This window comes from Phyllostomus discolor, chromosome 7 (assembly GCF_004126475.2).
Source record: "Phyllostomus discolor isolate MPI-MPIP mPhyDis1 chromosome 7, mPhyDis1.pri.v3, whole genome shotgun sequence".
NCBI lineage: Eukaryota > Metazoa > Chordata > Mammalia > Chiroptera > Phyllostomidae > Phyllostomus > Phyllostomus discolor.
Genome location: NC_040909.2, coordinates 62652482 through 62669079, shown reverse-complemented (window position 1 = coordinate 62669079; position 16598 = coordinate 62652482). Strand labels below are relative to the sequence as shown.

General features: G+C 41.1%; 1 protein-coding gene across 1 annotated transcript in view; it reads left to right on the top strand.

The window, feature by feature from the left end:
* The first annotated feature begins 8631 nt into the window (after positions 1-8631).
* The window catches only part of TAFA4 (TAFA chemokine like family member 4), a 191926-nt gene continuing 183959 nt past the window's right edge, over positions 8632-16598 (top strand). Inside the window, 1 exon segment of the mRNA XM_036031660.1 lies at positions 8632-8746. Coding sequence (XP_035887553.1) covers positions 8632-8746 — 115 coding nt within the window.

The following is a 16598-nucleotide window of genomic DNA, read 5'->3' as shown; positions in this document are numbered from 1 at the left end:
GAAATACAAAAATTCTAATAAAATTATTTAAGAATAATGTGAAAAATAATAATACAAAGGTGCAATAACTTTCAAGTTCTCTGGAGTAGCAAAGTGAAGTTTGTCTCACTGTCTCAGCTGTTGTCATAACCGCCTTTGTGTCCAACTCTGGTCTTTTCACAGTTCCAGGTTTTTTTGTCTCACTTATGGGGTGGGGGGCGGAAGAAGGAAGAAGAAGAGATAAAAAGGGAAAGAAATGAAAAGGAATAAAAAAGAAAGAAGGAGAGAAAGGAAGAAGGAGTTAAAAGAAAAAAAAATACTACCCCCCCCCCCCAAAAAAAAAGTCTCCTGCAGACTTCAAACTGGCCAAGCCAGTTCTGCTGGTCTTCCTGGCTGCAGCAGGCTGAGGGGCAATTGGTTTTGCCTTTCTCCCTTCCTGAGGGGCACTACCCCAGCCTCCAGCCCAGTTCCTCTGTTTGCTGTTTCCAGTTTGCTGTCAGGCCCCCAGTGCCCTTCTGCACCCAGACCTTGAGTCCACCAATTGTGCTGTTGAGGTGCACCACTTAGGGGCAATTCACACACCACCTTCTCTTTCTACTGTTTTAGATGCTAGGGACTCTCAGCACCCCTTCAGGGTAATTCAGCCTCTCCATTGAGTTAAGTCTTTCTGGGGGTTGCTAACTCCCTGAGTCCTGCAGTTCTGTGCCAGGGTGTCTCTGCCTTCCTCCTAGAGAGCCAGTCAGCCCTGCTGATGCAGATGTAGGTGCATCCCTCCTCCGTTGCTTCCCTTGGGGTGCAAGGGTTTGGTGCACAGTGCTTCTGCATGGTGGGTTCAAGTACACCCCGTCCCTGGCCTGTGGTTGTGGTGCAAGGAGCAGCTGAGGGTCCTGCAGAGTCAGGCATGCTCCATCCCAGTGCTGTGGGAATGAGCACTCAGCCTCCACTACTGGGGCAGGATGGGCAGCCCCAGGACTTTGGGTGTGAGTCCAAGGCCTTCTGCTCTACCAGGGGAGCACTGCATGGCTGGGCAGGGTAAGGGGTGCAAAAGCCACAGTGGCTGCTGCAGGAGAATTCCCCAAAGAGCTACTGAGAGTCTCTTTTCACTTTTTCTTTTTGAAAAATTCCTCCTGCTCAAGCCTGACACTCTATACAAGGGCCTGGCCTCTCACACAACCCACCTTCCCAACCAGACCAGGGACTGACCAGGTCAGGGTCCATCATGGCCCAACTCTCCCCAGCCGGTGTTCAGTCTCTGTGGGTGCTCACAGCCGCTGTGTATTTCTCACTTCATTCTTATTCCTCTCTGTGACTTGAAGCAACCAGGTCTCTCTCGGTGCTGCTCAAACCTTGTTTGGCAGGGGAGGAAGCCTTTGACCTGGCTCTCTCCTAAGAACCCTGTGGCAGACCCAGCGGGTGCCTGACCTGGGGCTACAGCTACTGTGGTCCCCGCGCTGGACCCAGGGACCTTACTGTCCTGAAGCACTCTCTTTACCATCTTATTTTTCAATGTCCTCTATAATTTTTGGTCTCCAATCTTCATATATGGTGGGGTACTATTGGCTCTTTGCTCTGTTCCTTAGAAAATCAGTTAGGTGTTTCACCCATGTGCAGGGGAAGTGGACTCCACTCTCACCTATCTTGCTGCCATCTTCCCTCATATTCCTGTTGTATTAAACTGCTAAGTTTGGTGGTTTATTTGTTATATAGCAGTAGAAAATTATTCCATTTAGCTGATTCCTTGAGATTTTCCTTGTTTGGGCCACCAATTTCTGTTGGAAGGCAGGGTGTTTGATCTGGCCTGCAGATGTGTTTTGTTTTGTTTTCTTAGTTTTAAAAACAAAACAAATGACATTAGTGCCTATATAAAATGTGAAGACTGCATATGAGAATCAAACTTCTCTTGGACTGATGGCTGCATTCCAGTGCTCATATAAATATCTGTGCAGGGCTGTGTGCTGTGTGTGAGCAGCTTTCCATACAGGCCTCCATGTTCCTGCCACTGCCCATTGCCTTCTGCCCAGCCTGCCTACTCTTTCACTTGGAGGTGTTTCAATGTTGACTCTTGAGGAGGGGAGATCAAGCCCTTGTAACAACTAGATCAGTAACTGATACTGGAGTCAATGACTGGAATTTGAAAAACATTGCAGGTGGGAGCAAGCACCTCACTCAGAAATTTATCAAATATGGAATTTTGAATCTTCATGTGTCCCCAATTTAATAATAAATTAAAAACAAGTTCCCTAAATTGACAATGTAATTAAATAATAGCATGACAAACTTGCATGGGCCCACATTTTCTTTTCTGCCTTTTCAACTGCTCCCAGGGTTTTCTGTCTCATGTGCACACTGAGATGGGGGAGGCAGGAGATATGCTTTGAGAAACTGAAGCTTGCACAGGCCTTTAAGGTAGAAACTGGGGTTCCCTGTCAGTTTAGAAGCCTTTGGATCTCCAAGGCAGGGACAGAATGAAGCCAGTGCTTTGCAGCCCTTTTAACACTGAGTTATTCAAAGATGATCTTAGAATCTTGTCTCATCTGGCTGCTACAAAGGTAGATTAAGTCTCAAATCAGTGAGCAATATGATATCTTTTCAATAGGTTCTATTAGACTAAATCGTGTATGTATAAGTGAGACAGAAAGAGAGAGAGAGAGGAAGAGAGACAGATGGACAGAGAGAGAGACACACAGAGAGGGAGAGGGGGAGGGAGAGAGAGAGAGAGAGAGCGAGCTGGTGGCAGAGTCGGCTCCCGGAGGGGTATGATATGGACACTAGGTCCCCAAGGAGTGTGATATGAGCCTCAGGTCCCCGAGTCTGTGCCTCTGTCCAGCACAGAATCAGGGCTCCAATTGAGTCTGCTGGGCTAGCAGTGTGGTTCCTAGACTGTCCTTCCTTCCAGGACTCCCTCAGGATATTTGGTTCCTGTATTACCTGACTCTGTGGGCCATGTCTTCTTTGAATTTATATACTTTGTATTTAAAAAGGGGGCTCATTGTATCCACTGTAGTGGATCGTATTATCACAGACACCATGAGATATGTGCCAGGCAGAACCTAATATCATTGCAATTTCAAATGCCAAGAGCCCTGACTTTTGCTTGAAAAAGTTAATTAAAAAAAGAACAAAAAATCAAGTTCTATATATAATATAAATAATTAATATAATATAATATTAAAAGGGGCAGAAAATTAATGGGGGAATGCATTTTTGATATTTTCTTTTTACTTACTTTTTTGGTTTGTTTTAGAATAGATCACACAACCACATTTGTGAACTGAATTGGCTTTGAACGACTGTTTTAGCACTGTCCAACTGTATGAAGTTTATTAAGCGTATTGACTAGTTTTTCTAGGTTTACTGAGATATAGTTGTCCCATAGCAATGTACATGTTTTAGGTGTACAGTGTGGTGATTTGCTGTTCATCAGCTGCAAAATGATGACCCCATGGTGTTAGCCTCCTCCTCCACCCATCCCATAGTTGTCATTCTTTTTTTGTGGTGAGAACAAGGAAGATTTATTGTTTTAACAACATTCAAGTATTTGATACAATATCATTAGCTATAATCATCGTGTTGTACATTAGATCCCCACACTTGTTCATTTTATAACTGGAATTTTAATACCCACATCTCCCTATTTTCCCCACCCTCCAACCCTCAGTGACTACCTCTCTACTCTCTATTTCTGTGGGTTTGTCTTTGTCAGGTTCCACATATAAGTGATATCATAGAGTATTTTTCTTTCTCTGTCTGACTTACTCAGTGTAATACCCTCAAGGTCTATCCAAGTTGTTGCAAATGACAGGACTTCTTTCCTTCTACTGGCTGAACAATATTCACGCATATGCTACATCTTCTTTTTTTTAAAGTATTTTTTGTTGATTATGCTATTACAGTTTTCCCAATTTTTCTCCCTTTATCCCCCTTCCACCCTGCCCTCCAACCCTACAGCATTCTCCTCCCCACCCTTAGTTCGATTCCATGGGTTGTCCATATAAGTTCTTTGAGTCCTCTGTTCCCTATACCATTTTTTTTATTTCTCCCTATTTTATGCCTACTAATTATGCTTCTTTCCAGTACATTTCCTCCACTATTCCTCCTTTCCCACTCCCCACTGAAATCCTTCTATGTGATTCCATTTCTCTGATTCTGTTCCTGTTCTAGTTATTTGCTTAGTTTTTGTTTTCATTGTTTTTCTTTTCTTTTAGGTTCATTTGTTGATAGTTGTGAGTTTGTTGTTATTTTAGTGTTCATATTTTTATCCTCTTTTCTTAGATAAGTCCCTTTAACATTTCATATAATACAGGCTTGGTGATGATGAACTCTTTTAACTTGACCTTGACATTATCTGTGAAGCACTTTATCTGCCCCCCCATTCTTTCTAAGTGATAACTTGCTGGACAGGTTAATCTTGGATGTATGACCTTGCCTTTCATGACTTCAAATACTTCTTTTCAGCCCCTTCTTGCCTGCAAGATTTCTTTTGAGAAATCAGCTGATAGCCTAATAGGCACCCCTTTGTAGGAAACTCTCCTTTCCTCTGGCTTCTTTTAGGATTTTCCCTTTATCTTTAATCTTGGGTAACTGAATGAGGATAAGCCTTGGTGTGTTCCTCTTTGAGTCCAACTTCTTTGGGACTCTCTGGGCTTCCTGGAAGTCTATTTCCTTTGCCAGATTGGGGAAGTTTTCCTTCATTATTTGTTCAAATAAGTTTTCAATTTCTTGCTGTTGTTCTTCTCCTTCTGGCATCCCTATAATTCGGATATTAGTGTTTCAGGTTGTCCCAGAGGTTTGTAAGACTGTCTTCACTTTTTGAATTCTTGTTTCTTCCTTCTGGATGGATGTTTATTTCTTCCTTTTGTTCTAAATTGTTGCTTTGAATCCTGGTTTCCTTTGTGTCACTGTTGGTTCCCTGAATATTTTGCTTTATTTCACTTTGGGTATCTTTCATTTGTTTTTTTCATTTTTTGACCAAGCTCAATCAGTTCTGTGAACATTTTGATTATCAGGGCTTTAAATTTTCCATCAGACAGGTTGGCAATCTCCTCCTCATTCAGTTCACTTTCTGAGGTTTTGCTCTGTTCTTTCATTTGGGCCATATTTCTTTATCTTGGTGCACCTGATAAGTTGTAAGGGGATAGGGCCTTAGGTATTCACCTAGGCAGGGCAACCCTCTTTGTTGCATTGTGGTGCTGCTTGTGGGGGAGGGGCCAGAGAGGGAACAATGCAGCTCACCTGCTCATCTCTAGTGCGCTTTCAATGAACTCTTTTGTGTGAGACTGACAGTTTCTTCCACTGCGGCAACCTCAGTGGTGGCCTACAGTCAGCTCTGACTCTCTGTTTGCCCCTTAAGTCAGCCCCTCCCTAGCAGGCTGCCAAGTTCAGTAGCCAGCCCCACCCCCACGATCTGCCATGTCACTGTGGTTTTTCTGAGTTGGCCTGTGAGGTCTGCTGCATTACAGGTCTGGTTGTTCTGGTTGATTTTTTCTTTAATTCCTTGGTTGTTGGAGTTCCATGCAGTTTGATTTTCTGGCACTTTTGGTTGTTTATTGAGTTTAGATTGGCTGTTATCCTCCTTTTGGTTATGTGAAAAAGTGAGGGGTTTCTACCTACACCTCCATCTTGGCCAGGAAACTTATGTGTTCCTTCTTTATCCATTCATCCATGATGTCGATATGTCTATTTTATTTTATTCATTTTATTTTTTTATTCTTTCTTGAAAATTTTATTTTATTTTATTTATTTTTTTCACATTTTTAATTTTATTGATTATGCTATTATAATTGTCCTATTTCCTCCCTTCATTCCCCTCCACACTGCACACCCCCTCCCACCCACATTCCCCCTCTTTATTTCATGTCCATGTGTCATAAGTTCCTCAGCTTCTACATTTCCCATACTATTCTTGCCCTCCCCCTATTTTCTACCTACCACCTATGCTACTTATTCTCTGTACCTTTTCCCACTCTCTCCTCCTCCCACTCCCCTGTTGCTAACCCTCCATGTGATTTCCATTTCTGTGGTTCTGTTCCTGTTCTAGTTGTTCGCTTAGTTTTGCTTTAGGTGTGGTTGTTAATAATTGTGAGTTTGCTGTCATTTTACTGTACATGTTTTTTACCTTCTTTTTCTTAGATAAGTCCCTTTAACATTTCATATAATAAGGGCTTAGTGATGATGAACTCCCTTAAGTTGACCTTATCTGAGAAGCACTTTATCTGCCCTTCCATTCTAAATGAAAGATTTTCTGGATAGAACAATCTTAGATGTAGGTCCTTGCCTTTCATGACTTGGAATACTTTTTTCCAGCCTCTTCTTGCCTGCAAGGTCTCTTCTGAGAAATCAGCTGACAGTTTGATGGGAACTCCTTTGTGGGTAACTGCCTCCTTTTCTCTTGCTGCTTCTAGGATTCTCTGCTTCATTTTTATCTTGGCTAATGTAATTATGATGTGCCTTGGTGTGTTCCTCCTTGGGTCCAACTTCTTTGGGAATCTCTGAGCTTCTTGGACTTTCTGGAAGTCTATTTAATTTGCCAGACTGGGGAAGTTCTCCTTTATTACTTGTTTAAATAACTTTTCCACTTGTTGTTTTTCCTCTTCCCCTTCTGGTACCCCTATAATTCAGATGTTGGAATGTTTAAAGATGTTCTGGAGGTTCCTAAGCCTCTCCTCATTTTTTTGAATTCTTGTTTCTTCATTCTTTTCTGTTTGATTGTTTCTTTCTTCCTCTGGTCCACTCCATTGATTTGAGTCCTAGTTTTCTTCCCATCACTATTAGTTCTCTGTGCATTTTCCTTCATTTCACTTAGCATGACCTTCATTTTTTCATCTAATTTTCAACCAAAATCAAACAATTCTGTGAGCATCCTGATCACCAGTGCTTTGAACTGTGCATCTGATAGGTTGGCTATCTCTTCTTCACTTAAAATTATTTGCTTTGGAGCTTTGATCTGTTCTTCCATTTCGGCCATTTTTTTTTTCTTGTCATGCCTGTTAGGTATGAGGTGTGGAGCCTTAGGTGTTCACCCAGTTGCTGGCTTGTGATGCTGTCTGTGGGGGCAGGGTCTGAGAGGGAACAATGGCACTTGCTCCACTCTCTGTTGGATTTCAGTCCCTTTGGCTGCTTCCCCCAAGCAAACTGGGTCTTTCTGGTGCTGATTCCCAGGTGTGTGGGTTAGTGTATGTTCTAAGACCCTGTGGGTGTCACCAATGAACTCTCCTGTGAGGCTGGGAGTCTCTCCCACTGCCTCAACCCCACAGGTGTTTTCAATTGGTGCCTTGAGGCTTTATTTCCCTGAGCTGGGGCCCTGGGCTGTACAGTCTATCTTGCTCTCCAACTTCACCTGGTTTGTCTGCGTGCAAATGTGGGACTGCTTGGTCAGCCAGCCACCCTGTGAGCCTCACTGGGTCTGTCTGCTGCCACCCCATGCCTGGGGTCTGCCAGCTGCTGCCTTGTGTGCTGGGGTCTGCAAGCATTTGCTGTGACCCCTCTCTACCCAGCACCCAACTCAGCTCAGCCTCCCAACTCTGCCCTTCCTACCGGACTGGATCAATGTGTCTAACTCCTCCATTGTTGGACTTTCATACAGTTCAATTTTCTGTCAGCTCTGTTTTTTTTTTCCTAAATTTGTGTTGTCCTTAATTTGGTTGTGCAAGGAGGCAGTGTGTCTACCTATACCTCCATCTTGGCTGGAAGTCCCATATATCTGTTTTATATTGACCTGTGCTTCTCATATTTCCACCAAATTATAAGATTCATTTAATAAACTATGAGGCCAGTCTTCTAGGATTTCTATATAGTGAAAGAAACCTACCCTGGCTGGTGTGGCTCGGTGATTGAGCACCAGCCTTCAAACCAAAGGATCGCCAGTTCAATTCCCAGTCAGGGCACATGCCTAGATTGTAGGCGCGGTTGCCAGTAGTGGGTGCACAGAGGCAACCACACATTGAAGTTTCTTTCCCTCCCTTCTCCTCTGTCTAAAAATAAATAAATAAATAAATATTAAAAAAAAAGAAACCAGGAAAAAGCTCTTGGGCTGGGTACGAAAATTTCTGTGTTTTTTTTTCAGATGCAGAAAACTGTATATTTATTTGAATGGAGCTCTCAGTGTGTAGCTTTTACATTTTGTGTTTTAAAATAGTATACAACCCCCATATTCTATAAGGGCAATGAAGCTACACCATGGGGATTCAGAAATAGTTTTATCACAGAGGCATGTTGCTAACTGGAAAACTCGATTTTTAAAAATCCTCACCTGAGGATATGTTTATTTTAGAGAGAGAGGAAGATGGGGAGAGAGGTGGGGGTGAGAGAGAGAGGGAGAGAGAGAGAGAGAGAGAGAGAAAGAGAAATGTTGATGTGAGAAACACCGATCATCTCCTGTACACCCCCTGACTGGGGTCCAAACCTATGACCTAGGTATGTGCCCTGACTTGGAATTGAACCTGCAACATTTTTGGTGCATGGGATGATGTTCCAACCAATTGAGCACCAGGCCAGGGCTGAAAAACTCTTAATTATAAAAGGTGTTTATTGAAAATTGAGTTAATGAACAGCACAGATAAGGTTTGATGGCCCTCAGCCCACCTTCCCTGGAATGTGTTTGCCAAAGAGCCTTGCCTCACTGGCATGTCCTGCTTTCTGTCCTGTCTCTTTAAGATGAGAGTCTATGTGAAGTCAGTGTCACTATTTCAATGGCTCTTTCTGTTGTACATGTTAATGGTCTGCTGTAAGCTGATGTCTGCCTCTAGCTTGCACCCCTGGGGACATGCAGGTAGGCTCTTTTAAGCTCATTATATGCCAATGAGACCAATTAATAAACCCCTTTCAAACATCAGGGTCCACACTTTAGACTGAGGTAACTGACAAGAGTTTTTGATATTGTATAAATACCCACAGGAAGCATGAAACACAGCAGAGTGAGCCAGTTCAACAGTTTGGTGCTTAAAGACTGTTGTTCCAGGTATCTTTAAAGATGTTCTTCAGGTTTTTCTGTTTTCTTTTCCTTTTCTGAGTATACTTCCATTTTTGTCATCATTTATTAAGGAAGCTGGAAAAATAGCAGCACTTTATTATTTTTTAGTAAGTACATGAAATTCATCTTTATTTTTCTTTTTCAATCAATTCATGCTTTATTTATTTATTTTAAGTTAATTTCTTTATTATTTTAATTACAGTTGACATTCAATATTATATTAGTTTCAGATGTATAGCATAGTGGTTAGACATTTATATACCTTAAGAAGTGAACTCTGCAATAACCCCAGTACTGACCTGACACTACACATAGTTATTGCAATATTATTGACTACATACTCAATGCTGTACTTTATATCCTTGGGACTGTTTTGTAACTAACAATTTGTTCTTCTTAATTTTTTCTCCTTTTTCAGAGCCCTCCAACCCCACTCTCCTCTGGCAACCATCAGTTTGTTTTCTGTACCTATGAGTCTATTTGCGATTTGTTTGTTTGTTTATTTTGCTTTTTAGATTCCACATGTAAGTGAAATTACATGGTATTTGAGTTTCTGTGTTTTACTTATTTCACCTAGCATAATACTCTGTAGGTATATCCATGTCGTGAATGGCAAGATTTCATTCTTTTTTTATGGCCAAGTAATATCCTATTGTATGTATGTGTCTCCACTTTTTTATCCACAAATCTATTGGTGGGTACTTTGGTTGTTTTCATATCTTGGCTGTTATAAATAATGCTTTAGCAATACTTCATTTCTGTATGTATCTGAGGTCTGTCCATAAAGTATCCAGCTATGTACCATGAAAAATAGAGACATATATTGAAGAACATACAAAATATAAGAAACAAGTGGAGGTTCCATAGTGTAGGGTTATCACATCTGCTTTACAAAACACAAGAAACATTGTACATAGGATAATGATGCTCAGTCCCCTTCAAAGTTATGACCTTCTTGAGGAAATCTGATGTATTGGTAGTGGTTGGAATGAAGTCATTAGCAACTGCAGCATGATGTTCCTTCTGCTCTGGTGGCAGAAGCTGCAGAATGAATTTTCCCATGACACCTTTCAGGCCAAGATCCTGTGTCAAAATCTCAGACACAGCAGTTTTTGGAATCCTCATGTCAGTTTCTAGTTCTCACACTGTCAATGACTGATCTTTGTTGACTGCAGCCTGTACACATTCAACATTCTCAGGTGTTCTGCTTGTTGCAGACCTTCTAGAATGTGGATCACTTTCAACAGATTCTCAACCATCTTGAAGTATTTGTGCCACACTTTTATTTGGGCTGCAATCATTGCACCATCCCCAAAAGCCTTTTGAATCATCTGAATAGTTTCCATGGAGGAAATGTTCAAGCTTAATGTAAAATTTGATGCAGATTTGTTGCTCTACTCATTGAGTCATTTTGAGTATGTTGGCCACACGGTACACATGCTCACTCAACAGTGTCTGCCACCCCTCCTGACTAGTACAGTGAAGTTGCCATTGTTCATTCATACACATTCCATCCCACTCTCCTTGGCTGCCAGGTTACATTGATGTCATGAAAACCATTGTTATATTAATAATGGCTGGATATTTTTTGGACACACCTTTTGTGTGTGTGTGTGTGTGTGTGTGTGTGTTCTTGCATCTTTCTTTGAAGGCAAGACATCTTTACTCATAAATTTAAGTTAACATTTACAGGATTATGGCAGAGGGAAATTTTAGATAATTTAAGACCCTTTTACAATGTGTGGAGGAAAGATAAATGATTTTTTAAAAAGAAGAAAGAAAGAAAAAAAAGAGGCAGTAATTTTTCATGGAACCTAGAATGGAATATATCTAAAATGGAAACTCATTATGATAATTTTTAGTGAGAACCATGTCTATACTTTGCTTATTTCTAAAGAAAGATTAATCAGTTAAGCGTGTGTGTGTGTGTATGTGTGTGTGTGTTTCTCTCTGCCTTTTCTTGTTACTTATATGTTTAAAGTGACACAGACTTGGGAACTCTCTAATGAATTGTGTTTTCTTGAATAATTTGCATTTATTAGCAGTCTTGTTGCCAGACAGTTAATTTACTGTCTCTGCTTTGGTAATTTGAGATGCGACAGTGCCAGGCATGCTTTGACTTTTTGGTGAGAGAGTGAAGTCTGAACCAAAAACGTTGTGTGTCAACACTATAAAATCTCTCTCCAAAAGGTCTTGCATATGGAGAAGTTTGTTAGATATTCTTACCCTCAGACATATAGCTTTCTACTCAGTTTTTCTGATATTAAGTTGACATAATTTTAGGCCCAAGATGATTTTCAAAATCTCTATGACTCAATCTTTACTCTTCTAGCTACAGTTTCAAGAAAAGAAGAAAAATAATGATTGAAATTTTAATGGATCAACATTAAAATCCATACCCTTTGAGGTGCTTCAGCTAGTTGGTTTTTGTGCTATGTGTTTCTGATGAGCTTGTTCTCCAGGATACAGGGCTTGAAATCATTAGTATAATCTGTTTCATACACATCTCTTTTCATGAATGTCACTTGAGAGTCAGGCTAGTAAACAGGCAAAGCATTTAGTGGGGTAGATTATCAACAGCAGATTTCCCAATTTCCAGAAACTAGGCTTCAGATATTGTGTTGAAAGTGATTAAAACTTGAAGGAAACAGAGGACATGACTTCAGTTTTTATCTGTGTGGCAATCTTCACTTCCTACTGTCACCTCTGAATTTGCAAAGGTAGAACTATAGGGATAAATATAAATTAAGTTTAGAATTATATACATAAGAAATGTGGGCAATATCTTCCATATAAGCAAATACTTGACAACAGTGGGTTTGTGAGAAAAACCTGGCTAAATCCTGCTGAAGAAATGATATTTTCACCCCGGAATTTCTAGATGATTTTATGTGGGTGATCATCACATCTTCTGGGTTTTGGGTTTTCTTTGGCTTTTGGTGGTTTCTTCCTTGCTTTTTGGAATTTAAGTCCCTCTCATTTCCTCATCTTAACAGCCATCAAAGCAATCAGGACAGTTCCTGTCTGCAGAGGGGTTCTGCTACCTCACTGTGGCTGCATGCTGCTTGGACAACCATCTTCACAAAATACCTTTTGCCCACAGCCAGGACCTCCATCGTCCACCTCTGGCCTTCTGCTGACAGTGTACATGTTGAGATGGAGTGTTCCTGATCCTATTGTGAAGTCCTACTGTTGGGAGTGTGTGTTTGCCATATAGTTTTTCCTATAAACCAGCCTTTGGTCCCCACTCAGATCATCTGATTCAGGCCTTAAGAACTAAAAGCTCCATCACTTGTACAACCACCAGTCCTACAGGTGACACTGGCACCGAGAAATAACAGAGAGCCAGCCCAGGTGACTATGTTATTCCCTTGGATTTTACTAATGCAGTTTTACTCCACTTTTATTAATGCAGATTTAATCCAAATCTATACTAACGTAATAACAATAGTAATCACTAAGAAACAATCAGTAATACCATCACGTGAGAGAACTGGGGGATAACAAACCCAAGTCCCAGAGTCTTAGTCTGCATTTCTGGGAGGCAGTACAGTGGGCAAAGGAGTCGTCAGCATCTTGCAAGAGAGAATCTCAAGAGCCAGGTGGGCAGCAGGGCAGATGAAGTTTTTAGTCCATCAGGGCAGAGCCTCTGGCAGCTGATGTCAAGGGAGATCAGCATGGCATGGAGCATCACTCTGGTGGGTGGAGCTCAGCTATCTCAGCAGTGGTCTAAAGCCTGCCTCAGTTATACATTTGAGAGTTGTGTACTCCACCCTTCTGGGTCTTTTGATAAGTGTCTTGGTACTCCTGATGGCAAGTATGAAATTTCCCCAGGTGCCTGTCTCTGGGAGATCCTGCTCTGCAGACACAGCTGTTCTCGTCACATATGCAGATATCTTAGGTGTGTCTCATTGCTAGATGTATCTAGTGTGACCTAGGTAGTTTCCTTCTTGAACCAAAATGTCATAGCTGACTGGAAGCCATCTTAGTTGACACAAATGACTCCATTTTGTTTTATATACTTTATATTATCTTGACTGGACCAATGCCATTTAATTGGTCCTGCTCTCCATACCTACTCCCTTACAGGTTACTGGAGCTGTTTCCCTGATGTCTGGAATATAGTGGGTGCTAATTGAATATTTACATTAGGCTGATTAATTTTGTCTGTTTGTCACTATGTAATAGTTATGTAGTTTTCTGCTGGTGGTATAAATGCTAAAAATATAGGCAGATGTGAAAAATATCCTTTTAACTTTTTTGTTGATAATATATTAGTCAGGGTTCTCCAGAGAAACAAAATCAAAAGGAGATAACAAGCATATCTCTGAGATATTGTGGGTTTTATTCCACAGCACACAATAAAGCAAATATCACAAAAAAAGTGAGTCACATGAGCTTTTGGTTTCCCAGTGAGTTTTAAGTTATGTTTACACTATACTGTAGTCTATTAAGTGTGCAATAGCATGTCTAAGAAAACAATGCACATACCTGAATTAAAAAATACCTTATTGCTAAAAAATGTTAACTATCATCTGAGCCTTCAGTAAGTCTTAACTCTTTTGCTATTGGAGGGTCTTGCTTAGATGTGAATGAAAAATGCAGTATCTGTGAAGTGCAATAAAGTGAAGCTTAATATAACAAGGGATGCCTGTGTCTCCATGTGTTTGTATGTGTGTATATGGGTATGTGTATATGTGTGTATAGTCTTTGTGAGTGTATTTGTGTGTGTATGTAAAGAGATTTATTATGAGGTACTGGTTCACATAACTGTGGAGCTGGGAAGTCTCATGATCTGCAGTCTGCAAGCTGGGGACCCAGGAGAGCCAGTGATGTGGTCCCAAATCCAAAGAGCCAGGGAGTTGATAGTATAGATTCTAGTTGGGAGCCGGAAAGCCTGAGAGCCAGAGCACAGAGCTCAACCTTCAGAGAATAAAAGTCAGCCTTCTTCTGCAGTGGATTCAATGAAGGCCAGCCACACTGGGGAGTCTCATCTACTTCAGACCATCCACCAATTCATATGCTCATTTCTTCCAGAAACACCCACACTCACACTTGGAAATAATGTTTAAGCAAATATCTGGGCATCCCATAGCCAAGTCAAGTTGACATATAAAAGTAACCATCACAACTATCCTTCTAGAAAAAAAGAATGTATATAGCCACTTGTGTGTATGTCCATATGTGTCACCATGCATACGTACCTTGTTTTCCCTCCCCTCATTTAACAATAGAGTTTGGGGATCTTTTAATTTAAGACTTAAAGATCGATGGCACTCTGTAACATTGCATACTTGTCTATGGTATGGATCTGCCATAAATTACTTGATCACTCCTAATTTTAGTGGACATTGAGTTTGTTATCAGACTTGTACAAACATATATGTCCCGACTTCAGTTGAGTTCTTAGTAGTGAAACCCTGAGTTCAAGCACATGTAAATGTATTAGTGAGAATAGGCTAATTGCTTTAACAAGTAGACTAAATAGGCAAAATGGCTCAAATAAAAGAACTTTTATTTTTCACTTGTTAGTGGCAGTGGGTAAATAAGTCCACTGGGATATCCTCCTCTACTGCAGTGTTTTTGGAGCCTATGGAGCCTATGGAGCCCATGTGGATGGAAGCTTGCTCATTTTCAAACTACGCTTCCATAGTTGTACTGAAGTGGTCTCCATTCCGCCCAGCTGGGAGGGGAAATGCTCAAACTTCCATTTGGATGGAAGCTTGCTCATTTTCAAACTACACTTCCATAGTTGTACTTAAGTCTCCTCCCACCCAGCTGGGAGGGTATACCTGGGAGGTGTTAAAGAGCCATTGGCCACACCTGACTGTGGGGAGGCTGGGAAACACTTAGCTGTGGCCCCAGGAGAAGGGGAGAGCATGGTGCTGATGAGTATCCTGCCACCTCTGACAAATCATTAGCATGTTAATAGGTCAGAGTACTCTCCAAAGTCTTTGGATTTACTTGTATTTCCCCCAGTGGTGGAAGTATAATGCCTATTTCCTCTTATCTTCATAAGCTCTGGGTGCTATTACATTTTGATTTTTGCCAATGTAGTAATGAAAGCTACTATCTGATTGATTTTTTTTTGAATAAAGATTCTCTTAATGTGCTGGTGAACTTTTTTTAAAGCTATTTTATCCTTTATTCATTTTCCTTTGGCTCTATCCATTGTTTACTTGCCAGTTTGCAAAAGCTCTTTGTAAATGGAAGACATTGGAGCACCTTTACTACTCCTTCCCTGTTCCTACCTGCCCCTTCTCCCACCACTCATATTTCAGGGAGGCTGTATGTGTGCATGTGGATGTGTGTTTGTGTGTGTTTGTCAGTAGGATAGGGAGGAGGTTGAGGGTGCTATAAATTTTCTCTAATGTACTTCAGGAGGAGGAAGTTGTGAGTCTTGCAGTGGCCAGGTGGTTTTCCTAGTATAGCACACAGCCACTGAAAAACTCAAAGTTCAGAACTGTGAACTAAGACGCTGAGAAACTCAGGTTTTTACTTCACCATGTATATACCTGTGGAAGTTCAACAATGGGAGCAAGCTGCAGAGTTAATGGCAGAAGCCCATGTGTGGTGTGTGCAGAGGGCTTCCCACACTGTCCCCAGGGTTTTGTGGTTGGGGCTGGTCAATTAAAGGAACAGTGGCCCTAGGAAACCCAATCAGGGGTGTTCAACATTTTGGTGTCTCTGGGCCACACAGGAAGAATTGTCTTGGGCCACACATTAAGCACACTGTGACATGTAATCACAGAAAATATCTCATAAGGTTTTAAGTAAATTTACAATTTTGTGTTGGGCCAAATTCATAGCTATCCTTAGCTACATGGGGTTGGGCACCCATGTGTCCTAGGTGGAGGTTTACTGGATGTTTTAATGGCTTGGGTTAGAAAAACAAGTAGTTGATGGTTGTGTAAAAAGAAGGAGATATTTTCAATCAAACCATTTAAGATAGAGAAGTGAAGAAGGTAGACTTACCCCCATGGGGAGAGGAGTGTTAGGTGCGGATTGGTTTCATTTTAGTCAAAAGCATTAAAAACAGAACAAAAACCCACCTAGTTTTCACAGGTTGGTGGGTAATCTTTCTTTTTTATTGCTGTTCAATTACAGTTATCCCCCTTTTGCACCATTACTCTCCCCTGCCCTGCCCAACCCCTCTCTCACATTCAACCCTCCACCTCCTGTTGTCCTTGTTCATGGGTCCTTTATATACATGTTCCTTGATTTGACCTTTCCCTTTCTTTTCCCTGTTATCTGCTTTCCCCTTCCCTTCTTGTCACAATCAGTTTGTTCTTTATTTCCATGTCCCTGGTACAATTTTGCTCACTTGATTGTTTTGTTGATTAGGTTCTACTTATAGGTGAGAGCATATGGTATTTGTCTTTCACTACCTGGCTTATTTTACTTAGCATAATATTCTCCAATTCCATTCATGTTTTTCCCAAGGGCAGGAGTTCCTTTTTTCTGCTGTGTAGTATTCCACTGTGTAAATGTACCATAGTTTTTTGATAAACTCATTGATTGATGGGAACTTAGGTGGCTTCCAGCAGTTGGCTATTTTAAGTTGTGCTGCTATGAACATTGGGGTGCATAGATTCTTTTGAATTAGTGTTTTGGGATTCTTAGGGTATAATCCCAGTGGTGGAATTGCCAG